Raw genomic sequence first — 12,452 nt, forward strand, 5'->3', positions numbered from 1 at the left:
CATCTTGACTGAAACATTCATTAAAGCTTATAAATCTTGGAAATGTGTGTCTCGTTTATTTATTTTTATTTTGATCAAGTTTTTATGCAATTTGTCATTGACATCATCACATTACAAGGAGGCTCAAAAAACAAATGCACAAATGCATTTTTTCCTAACTTCCCCTCCCCCTCCGCTCCCATCCATTCCAAGCACACACACACACACACACGCACGCATGCACGCACGCACACACGCACGCACGCACGCACACACACGTACACACACACACACGCACGCACGTACACACACACACACACACACGCATGCACGCACGCACACACACACACACACACACACGCACGCACGTACATACGTACACACACACACGTACACGCACGCACGCACGTACACACACACGTACACACACACGTACACACACCACACACACACACGCACGTACACACATGTACACGCACGTACACACACACACACACATGTACACACACACACACGTACACGCACGTACACACACGTACACGCATGTATATACACACACACACACACGTACACACACGCACATGCACGTACACACACGCACGTATACACACACGTACACACACACACACACACACAAACACGCAAGAATAAAAAAATAAGAAAAAGGTGAATGATATATATAACCAGGAAAACTCATAGCTGTAGTCATACATGAAAGTAATAACAATAATAAAATCAACAGCAGCAATGACCACAGCAATAATAATCATGCAAAAAATAAAAAATCCCCCTGTTGTCCAGGTAAGACAAATATTCATATATATGTATAGATACATGTGCAATCTATGTGCTGTCGTGACACATATTCATGTGCAATTACTGTCGTGATCACATGCAATGGTATTTATGTATTTATTTATTTGTCTATGGGAGTTTTTGTTTATAAGAGATCTTCTACTGAAAGTGTTTTTCAGACTTCCTATAAGTGATCTGTTCTGTTCTTCTGTATCTACCTCTGTATCTACCTGCGTTGCACCAATGAAATTTCCCCATGTGGGACAATAAAGGAATATCTTATCTTACATGCATGTGCATACCCACTATACGTACTGTTTATGCACATACATATGTACCTACAGTTAGTTAGACTGAGCTAATTTCCTCCATCATTGACATCCACAGAAACAGCAATAAATCAGACACATATTATCTGGTTTCTTTATAAGCCCATGTCAAAGTTCCCATTACAGGGCATCACAGGGAAATGCAGACTGTTGGAGAGGATGTGGCAGCAGGAGGCAAACCACTATCATGTGTTTTGGGATTGTCAGAATTAGAATAAGGTCTATTGCCATTTGTCGATAAACAAAATTCACAGACATAGGAACTTGTCCTGGTGATTTGGTGCAACAAAATATTTGAACACTGAATACTAAGCGGCATGATATGTACATAAAAATATCGAGTATAAGGTTATGTAGTGCAATAGGAAGTGGTGATGTGTACATAATAAAATATAAAGTTAAGTAGTGCATAGGAAGTGACAGTGCAGTGAGTGCAAGGTGCTTAGGTAGTGTTTATTAGTTCAACGGCAGAGGGAAAGAAACTGTTCTTGTTTTGGACTGAGATCAAAGGTGGCGGACAGAAGGGTCCTGGCTAAACTCACATCTCTCACAGCTCTGGAGAGCAGCTCCAGTGACAGACTGATCCACCCTCGCTGTGTGAAGTTTCACAGGCCTTTCCTTCTGCTGCTGTCAGACTTTATAACAAACACTGTTAGCCCTGAACATGTGTCATTCAGCTTCATAATCATGTCCAATACTGTCATAATCATGTCTAATACTGTCATACTCATGTGTAATACATTATTGTCAATTATCCCTGGTGCAATATTTTTCTCAGTGTCTAATTTTTCTAAGTTAACTGTAAACAAAAAAAACAATAAACTTCTGTGCCTAATCTGTGTTGCAACACATGGAATTTCTCCATTGTGGGACAAATAAAAGTTATCTTATCTTATTTGGTTTCACCCAAAAGGGAGCGGGGACACCGGAAGTTACGTATGGCTGACGTTTACGTGATCTAGACAGAACACCCGGACATGACATCAAGGGGAACAAGTGTCCGTTGTTTAAACATGTTCGACGTGAAGCCTCCTGAAAATATTACAATGAAATAATATCTAGCCTGCGTACATTACTGTGTTACAGTTATCACAAAAGGAATGTCCGTTTGTTCATAATTTGACTGGTAATAAAAAAATGAGGATTTTTTTTTTTAAACGTTATCATGAACAGCAGCGGAACGATTTCTTGGCGCAAACTTTACAGAGCTTGGTTCCGCGGCGCAGAGGCGATGGCGGAGCTCACGAAAGAAGCGGCTCTAAACCCGGCTCTAAACCCGGCTCTGGAAGTGAACACAACTGTGATCCCGACCGAGAGCGCCATGGCGTATTTACAGGACGAGGTGAGTCTCCTGGTGAAATATCTTGTGTCCTATGTACATACAGTAGCTTGATGCTGGTTTGTTTTCAGATTAGCTGTTAGCATTAGCTCTCTGTCAAACTCACAAGAATGACATTAGACCATATTTTCACACAATAGTTCCCTTTTATTATTAAATCGACATTTAAAGCTACAGATAACATAGTGTTTACAATATTCACAAATAATATGGCATTCATGTTTCAGTAATAAATAAAACTGAAATAAAATAAACTAAACAAGAAAAGATGACTATAAACAAATAATGAAATATGATAAAACATTTTGTGAGGCATTTTTATAATAAGTTTAATGTTCTGTGTTGCATTAAATTAGAACCCCCATTGGGGATTTCCCAAACAGCTTTTATTACAGCTTCCGCCATTGCTTTAGCATAGCCGAACCACACAGCCATCTAGACCAGGGGTCCCCAACCACCGGGCCGGGGACCGGTACCGGTGGTTGGTGGTGGAAATAATGTCTCAGTGACAGCATCTTCTCCGACGTAACTTTCGCCTGTTCCTCTTGACACTAATAAGCTTGTCTGTGGATATATAATGAAAAGCCTTATATGAAATTGCCAATGAAATCCACTAAATATAATGGCAAGTATATTATATCTCTGCTCTTGTCCTGCGTGATAACAACTGATACGTGCATTATACATGATACGTCATCGCGGATGCGTCGCATCAAACGCGCTGCCCAAAAGTAGACCCAAAAGCTCGTGAAAATGAGTAAAAAACAAAAAATCTTTGGAGAGCATTTTTGCAAAGGGGAAAAGGCCAAGTGAGGACCAGTCGAGGAGCCAGCGAGGATTTTAAGATAAGATATTCCTTTATTGTCCCACATGGGGAAATTTCATTGTTGCAACGCAGGTAGATACAGAGGTAGATACAGAAGAAAAGAACAGATTACTTATAGGAAGTTTGAAAAACACTCAGTAGAAGACCTCCTATAGACCATGTCAAACTTTGCGTTTTCCTTAGGATGTCCTCCGGGATAACGTGACGATCTCCGGGTAAGACGACGATACTCCGCCGTTTCATGAGTTCTTCCTTTGTGTAAACACGCACCGGCGCCGGCCGGGGGGCGCGGGGGGGCTCGTCACCTGGGCCATTATTCTGCAGCTGCTACGCGATCACCTGTTTTTACTTTTACAAGAGTTTGAGCGCTACTTCCCGTGCGCAAAAGATCCGCGAACTGCGTATCAAAGGATCCACGACCCATTAAACCGGGCGAATTGAGCATGTGCAACAAGTGGATCAGCTGTTGGAGATTGAAAATGACGGTGGTCTTAAACTTATATTTGATGCAACAACTCTGCTGACATTCTGGATGAAAATTAAGCCAGAATACCCCGACATCGCCACAAGAGCACTAAAAACCTTACTACCATTTCCAACATCCTCTCTGTGTGAAGCAGGCTTTTCTGCAGTTACGGCTACAAGACAAAACTAGAAACACACTGTGGGGGTCATTGTCTCCCATCACACATAGATGGGACAATCTCATTGCACAGAAACACGCGCAGGGCCCCCACTGATTCAGCCTGTGGTGAGTTGTAATTTTTATGCACTTATTTTTGCCGTATTTATCTGATGAGCTTCCACCAGTCAGAAGAACAATGAGGACACGTGTAACTGTACGTTATATTACTCCAATTAGGATCTTTTGGTATGGTACACTTAATAATGTACAAACGCGTCTTTTGAGAACATTTCGTCTTCCAAGCTGAATCGAATGGAAGCCTAAGCCCCGCCCACTTCCACGCAAGTTAACCTGACCGCGACATAAACTGGCACACCGGTCCGTGAAAATAAAACCTACATTATTCCGGTCCGTGGTGCAAAAAAGGTTGGGGACCCCTGATCTAGACAATCACCACTACCATAAGGACCACGCAAAACCTGAATTATATCTCCCTTTTTTCTTTTTTTGAAGTGCTATACTAAAAGGCCCCCTCTGAGGGAAACCATCTAGATGGTTTCCCTCAGATCGGACATTGTAGATTCTACAATGTCCGATCAGGATATTTGATCATCTGCCGATACCGTTCACATTGACTTTGTCAATTTTTTTTCTCATAATAATAATGATAATGATGATGATGATGATGATGATGATGATGATGATGATGATCATCATTGTATGTATCTTAAAAAGGCTTTTGATAATGGGAAGTTTGACCATTCTAGTTTATAGGATCAACTGAGGTTTCTAAGCCATTTTAGACTCGTCGATTAACCGCGTGAGTTAAATCAATACTTGTGCCGTTCATGTCCGCGTCATGCAGCGGTGCATCTGGTGCAGCCAAAGAGAGTGGCTATAGGAGCAACCTTTCATCCTCTGGGCAGTGTGGACAGTTTGAGGAAGGAAAACGTGCAGAAGAGAGCAGCAAGGGGGACTGCAGTGTTTGTGAGGTGCCACTTTCAAACGCCACTTTGACAAAACCATCAAGTGCTTTGAACTTTCACTTTCCATACGCAGCAACTTTCAGAGGGCCACGGCTCTTGTTACATTTAAAGGTGGTATGGATGATTTTTTTCAGCAAATTTTTAATCATATTGCCACGTATCAATCATAAAGCCCACCTATCGCTCACCTGCAGCCGCGTGCGGTTCGTGCTCACGTTTCCGCGTGCCTAAGCGCATGGATCTATCATAATATAGTTCCCTCAGTGTACGGGGCAAAATGAAGACGGAGAAAGACTGTTCAAGCTGACGCAGAAGTGGACAGAAATCTACGGGAGACGAGCGATGCGATGCGCTCCGTTGCGCTAATAAACAAACGCACGTGTGTGTTGTATCAGTCCGCACGGGGGAGTGCACATGCGCACTTCCGCCTGCGTTCTCAAATCGCCGAAAAATCGTCCATACCACCTTTAAGGTACGTGTGAAATTATCGCTTTTGTTGAGTAAATCACCAGCGTGTGCGTACCTGTAAACGTCCGTGCGCACTGTGGATGCAATAAGAAACCATTTGGCTCACTCGGAGCGTGTTACTTCATACGGCTGACACACAACACATTTGGCTCTGAACCTCTATTATTCTTTGAACTAAAAGGGCAGCGGGAGAGCTCGTAGTTCCGTGCGTGTTTACAGAAACACGTGGCTGCTCCATGTTGTTGTGAGCGGGGGCAGGTGGTGGATTCATTGGGACTTAAAGGGCCACATCAGGGTGTTTTAACAGAGGGTTTCATAAGGAGCTTAAACGACACACAAATAAAAAACGATCGATGATCGGCCTCCAATCACGTCAAAAATCATGTGATCTGTGATCTTATAAATGGGCCGATGAGACCACACGTCACATTTGCCTTGAGGCATATGATCTGTAAGTTATTGCAGTAAACTTATTATGCTTATGAAATATGGCATCATAGAACACAAGACATGTGACCAAGTCACAGAGGGCAGCAATCCGCCTACACCCTTTACTATTCACAGGCCGAGAACATTTCTAAGTTTGACCACACAACCTGTTGGAGTTGTCGGCATAATCTGCGCCTTCAACAGACTGATCTGGATGAACTGGCTGTGAAGCACTTGGTTGGTCACACACTGGTCCTAACCCTCAGATTGTTGCCCCATTGGCCCATACAAGCGCCATGTGTCCATGGGGTGCCTATTTTCACGTCCCAATTGCATTGTGCCACCAGCAGTGTCTGCGCTTTGTGTTTCGAGGTCATTATTATCAGTTCCGAGTCCTTCCGTTTTTTCTGTCTCGGTCACTGTCTTCTGGCTCCCCTCCAGGCACGGGGATTAAAAATACTGCCTTACCTGGAAGACTGGCTGGTCTGTGCTCCCACTTACAGCCAGGCTGTTCAAGACCCCCAAACTGTCCTCGATCACATCGGTCATTGTCCGTGTCCGACCCGTAATTTCACAGCTTGCTGTCCTCTGGGCCAGGGTGCGCTGGCTCACGACTGACCCAGAACTCTACTTTATGCATTTCCACTACTCCTTCTGATTTTCCCAACTCTATTGAGGGTTCTTCAAGGGGAACAAGGGAGCATTTTCCTGGTGGCTCTGTTTTTGCTGGCCAGGGTTTGAGAGGAGGAGAGAGGATTCTGCACCCCGATTCAGGGCGTCTTCAGCTCTGGGTGTGGCCACTGCGGGGTTCGGCATGGCTTTCTCAGAGTATGGTGAGGATATGGGTGCCATCTACACGCTGGTTGTATGCAAATAGATGGAAGCTTTTTAATGGTTGGTGCCAGAGATGGGGTTTGGACACAGTACACTGTCGGGTTTCCACCATTCTGGAATTCTTGCAGGAACTCCTGAAACTGGGACAGTCTCCATCGACCCTCAAGGTATATGTTGCTGCAATATCTTGCTGGCATGACCGTGTTGATGCCTTGGTGGCAGGCTTTTAGATAGGATTTGAAAACACCCTGTCAAATAATTTTGTCCGGGGGTACGGAGACTTAAAAAATGTCCGCTCGCAAAGGTTATGGAAAGCCAATATGCGTATCGCTGCATTTTTTCCGACGCTTTTACAAAATACAGCAGCGCTTTTACATTTATGCCGTCTGACATTATGCCGTGCGCCGTAAACGAGCGCCGTAATTTACGCCAGACAGCGCTCAGCGTGCCCCTCTCGGCCGTGTGCGGAAAAACGTGGAGGTTTGCCAAACGTGGAGCTTCAGCCTTCTCCGGACCACGGCTCGGCAGCCAATCAGAGCCAAGCACACAAACTTAGTGGACCAATCAGCGCGCAGCATCCCAGGTGTTGGATGAACTGCAAACTCCTATGTTTGAACTGTTTGATCAAGACCACCTTTCTCCTGGCTATGGCTTCAGACAAGCGGGTCGGGGAACTACAAGCCTTGCCTGTTGGTGAGTCCTGCTGCAGGTGGAATGCTGAGGGTTTGGGGGTCACTCTTTGACCGGATACCTCTTTCCTTCCTAATGTGTTTTCTTCGAGTAGCACTCAGACCCTCCAACTTGCACAGTTAGACAGTGGGGCTCCTGGTTAAACACTCTACCCTATCCGGACCTTGGAGGTTAGCATATGAGCCACGACACCTCTTCTGAAGTCAGATTATCTCTTTGTGTGCTATGATGACCCTAGAAATGGTCAAGCACTTTCTAAGCAGCTCCTTGCCCGATGGGTGGTTGAGGCCGTTGAGCAGTCTTATGTTTCTCAGAAGCGCCAGCCTCCAGATGGTGTGAAATGCACTTGGCCAGAAGCCTGTCCACCTCCTGGGTGGCCATGAGCAGAGTGCCCCTGGAGGCAATATGCAGAGTCTCCTCCTGGACTTTGCCTTCTACATTTGCCCGATTCTATATAATTAATGTGGCAGTCCCCAACCCCCTGGAGGGGATTCTGAGACGGCACCATTCCTCATTATAAGGTTTATTTTTTTCTCACATTTTTTATTGTCCTATGGCATCCCTTGGGACATTGTTGATATGTGTTCTTCTTTTTCATTAGTGTTTTATGGCAGTTGGTATCCAAGTGTTACATTACCACCACCCACTATAGTTCTACATCTTAGACTTCAGACTTTATTCTTCTTCTGTAGCTGCTGTTAGACAAGATAGTCTTTATCTTATCTAACAGCAGCTACAGAAGAAGAATAAAGCTGTAGCTGCTGGCTGTTGTTGTAGTTGCGAGTTGCTAGTTCTTTTTCTTCGGGGTTTCACGGCGGCCGGCATTCAAGTCCCACACCATCGCCACCCACTCCTCCTTCTTCTCCGATGCTCAACGGCGGCTGGCATCCATAGTGCCACACCCCCGCTACCAAGGCAACGCCTCTGGCGGTCAGAAGGGATGAAATACTTCAACTCCAGAGCAGTCAAGGAGCTCAGGGATAATTTTCTCCAAAAACGTTCCCTCCTCTCTCTCCCTAACCCTCCCCCACAAGCCTAAGGTTTAGTCTTTGTGATCTGGACTCCAAATTCAGGATCCTATTTTTCATATAATTGTTCTCCATCTGCAGAGTCATTACCTTGATCTGCAGCGCCTCCATCTTGGCCCTCATAGTCTGCAGCTCATTCGCATTGTCTTAAATACGTGGTTCAGCTTCATCCATGTCTGCTCCTGCCTCTTATCTCCTTTATATCAGAGACTATTTCTTTAATTCGGGCCGTACCAAGCACTGATCGCTTCTCCGCCCTTAGGGCCGCCATATCAAGCTGTATTTCACATTTTAATTTAATGTCTCATAGTGGCCATTCAGTGTAAAAGGATCTCCCCTCTGCTGTCGGACAAGTACGCGCTTAGAGACCCGAGTTTGGGGACAGGGCTTTGCCCAGTGGCCGATAGTAGGCTGCTTGCTGATATGTCAGGCTTGTTAGCCCTGGCTTCTTAGCCATGTTGTCGTCGTTAGCTTGTGAGACGGGCTGTTTTTCACCGGAGCCGTGGACTGTCAGCTTTGTGTGTTTAGTTCCCATCGCGCAGTGCTTCTCAATTATTTTCTGATAAGCCCCTCCCCTAGGAAGAAGAAAACACTTCGCGCCCCCCACTCTCCGCCGCGACTATAATTACGGTGAGCGTATAAACTGCGGACCCCCGATATGTTGACGAAGCAAAGTGTGTGTATTATTGATGTGTAATTTATTTGGCTTCATGCTGTCCGCTGCCAACAGTTTGAGACACAGCAGACACGGTGGTCTTTCCTCGTCTCCCACCTTAGTCACAGTGAAGCCAAGTGCTACATACGCTTCGTCATATTCCTCGCGTGACTTTAGTTTGTTTCGTTATTATGGATGTCACAGTATAAATTTTAGTCACGATTATCATGAGGAGAAATATCACGATTTTACAATTATTCACAATTATCAGAAAAAAACATTTATATTGTATTGTACAATTAACTTCCCTCTTTAATACAGCGTATTCATTTAAAAATAAAATGGCCACAAATGGATTAGATAATATAAATGTATGCTTATTGGCCCCTCATTGTAGCTCTTTTAAGCATTATATAATTTATTAGTGAGATCAGCTCCATGGTAACGCTCGGGGGAGGGGCTTGAAACTTTGAGAGTCACTTTCCTTTGGCTCACGCCAACAACAAACAGATTTGTGAAGAATAAAAAAGCATTTACAGGTAAGATTACGCTCTGGAACTACCCATCTCCTCCTCTCTCTTTCCCTCCCTCTCCCTCAACACGCGTCTCAGCTCCGCCCATTCGGAGCAGTGTAATTCGCTGCGCCCAAAATACGCATCTGATTTTAAAAAGCGGGGTTGTAGTTGCTTGGCTATGTAAATGTGAGTATTTTGGCATGTGTATGATCTGCAAAGACTTTTGTGTTTAGGAACTATTGACCTCGGAAGTCCGAATCTGTGAATAAGATGCCAACTTTACCTGACTGGGCCAGATTTGGGATTTTGTGTGTATAATGGTGTTTTTAAGAAATAAACTGGGGCGAAAGTCTGCTCACTCCGAAGTCATACCTGGAAGTTGACTGACAAGCTTTTTATCACTGAGTGGACCTGTTCATCCATTTTCTTAGTGCTGTCATAGTCGTGCAGCGGTGAACCCAACTTCATCCCATTATTTTCGTTGCACCATCAGTAAAATACTACTTCAAATAAACAAGTTCATACAACCGTGTCAAAGCGTCCAGTTTACATTCAAAGTCTATGAGGACACGCGTCTTGGGTGTCCAGCGTTTTGCGGCACGTTTTTGTGGTCAGACGCGGCGCGTTGGGGGCATTCGAGCGTCGGACGCAACTCGTTGGGGACGTTCGATAATATAATAGATCCATAGCAAACAATCAGAGATTACGCTCTAGTGACGTGCCTACGCACTACCCGGAAGAAGCCCCAAAACAAACCCTGCAACGATAAAAAAAAATCTTCAAAACGCAGCTCTTGGAGCAAATAATTATATTGACTCAACTCTGCTCACCTCCTGAAGTATCTGCGGTACCCAGACAAGCCCCGGAGCCGATAGCCTCCGTTTTTCGACTTTGTAAAGTAAATACACTAACGCTACTTTCTCCACCTGTTCTGCTATCGCACCAAGAAGAGTTCATGTGTCTAAATTATTTCAGCCTTATAATACTGCGTTCACCCATTAGCTAAAACTGTACCAATTTTCATTACAAACCAAAATTGTGAATACAATTGTGTATTATGATACAGTGCTCACTGGTAATGCATTTAAATGACTATGTCTTTGTGTTTATTTATAATTTCCACGATTCCATTAAGATTTGGGTAGCCAATATTCAAATTTCTTGATGGTGGATATGCCATGGTGGAGTGGTTTTTGTCCTAGTCGTGGAACACTGGACCAGCTCTAGACTCTCCATCGGATGCTCGAGGGTTCATGGGAGTTTGCCCAACCAGTCCACATGTGCTTTGTGGATCTGGAGAAGGCTTTCGACCGTGTCCTTTGGGGGATGCTCCCTTTGCTCAGGGCTGTCCGGTCCCTGTATGACCGGAGTAGGAGCTGTGTTCGCATTGCTGGCAGTAAGTCAGACCTGTTCCCAGTGCATGTTGGACTCCGCCAGGGCTGCCCTTTGTCACCAGTTCTGTTCATAGTTTTTATGGACAGAATTTCTGGGTGCAGGGGGTTGGAAGGTGTCCGGTTTGGGGACCACAGGATCTAATCTCTGCTGTTTGCAGACGATGTTGTCCTGATGGCTCCATCAAACCCGGACCTGCAACATGCACTGGGACGGTTTGCAGCCGAGTGTGAAGCGGCTGGGATGAGAATCAGCACCTCCAAATCCGAGGCCATGGTTCTCAACCGGAAAAAGGTGGCTTGCCCTCTCCAGGTGGGTGGGGAGTCCTTGCCCCAAGTGGAGGAGTTCAAGTATCTCGGGGTCTTGTTCACGAATGAGGGAAGGATGGAACTTGAGATTGACAGGCGGATCGGTGCAGCGGCTGCAGTGATGCAGTCGCTGCATCGGACTGTTGTGGTGAAGAAGAAGCTGAGTCGAAGGCAAAGCTCTCGATTTACCGATCAATCTACATTCCTACCCTCACCTATGGTCATGAGCTTCGGGTAGTGACCGAAAGGACAAGATCGTGGATAGAAGCGGTCGAAATGAGTTTCCTCCGCTGTGTGGCTGGGCGCTCCCTTAGAGATGGGGTAGGAGCTCAGTTGCTCCTAGGGCAACGTAGCTGGAAAACTGTAGGTTTTTATTTCTGTTCCTAACTGGCCTGACCATAAAGCTACGTACACACCGCGGAAGCCAAATCGCGCCCGGCGCAGAATTTGAGTGCGTGTACATTTGAAGGACAAACGCACCAGACGCGCGTTCTCGACGCCCGGACTCATGTCCATAAAATACACTCAGCAGCAGACGTGCGTCCGAGTCGTCCTGTGCACATGCGCAGTGGAGGAGTTGTGCTGTGTTGCTTTTCTCATGGTGTAAATGGAGTTTAATGTTGGACCATGGCTTTGGTTAATTAACTTTACAAAGTCCAAAAGCGTAGGCGATGGGCTCCGGGCCCATTATATACTTCAGAGTTTAGTAAATATCATTATTTGCTCCAAGAGCTGCGTTTTTAGGATTTTTTTTATCTTGCGGGGTTTGTTTTGGGTCTTTTTCCGGGTCGTGCGTAGCACGTCATCTCTGATTGGCTGCTGCGGCGCATCTGCTGCAGAAACCTGAACAAATCTGAACATGTCGTGCTGGCTGCTTTGGCCGCCTCGGTCGCCTCATACGCGCGCTCAAAGCGTCGAGAGCGCAAGAAAACGCACCAATCGCGCCGCAAAAACGAAGGAATCGCGCCGCGGGAAGCACACTACATGCTCAACGCGCGTTTACATAGACTTTGAACGTAAACTGGACACTTCGGCCGCGGTGTGGAGGCCCCTTAAAGGATTTCAAAGCGGAACGTTTTAAGCCTGGTTTTAAATAAAGAGACTGTGTCGGCCTCTTCAACATGGACAGGAGCTGATTCCATAACACAGGTACTTGGTAGCTAAAAGCTCTACCTCATACTGCGCTTTTAGAGACTCTTGGGACCACGAGAAGGCCAGCATTTCAGTTCTGTTTGGATGATAAGGTACTATAGT

General features: G+C 45.5%; 1 protein-coding gene across 1 annotated transcript in view; it reads left to right on the forward strand.

Moving 5' to 3' along the window:
- Window positions 1-2,290: 2,290 nt before the first annotated feature.
- Window positions 2,291-12,452, forward strand: part of vps52 (VPS52 subunit of GARP complex) — a 96,746-nt gene continuing 86,584 nt past the window's right edge. Inside the window, exon 1 of the mRNA XM_072459616.1 lies at window positions 2,291-2,445. Within this exon, the coding sequence (XP_072315717.1) occupies window positions 2,335-2,445 (111 nt within the window). The 5' untranslated portion in view covers window positions 2,291-2,334. The remainder of the gene's footprint in view (window positions 2,446-12,452) is intronic.

This window comes from Eucyclogobius newberryi, unplaced genomic scaffold (genome assembly GCF_026437365.1).
Source record: "Eucyclogobius newberryi isolate DKJ021-1_F unplaced genomic scaffold, fEucNew1.0.hap1 SCAF_24, whole genome shotgun sequence".
NCBI classification, from domain to species: domain Eukaryota; kingdom Metazoa; phylum Chordata; class Actinopteri; order Gobiiformes; family Gobiidae; genus Eucyclogobius; species Eucyclogobius newberryi.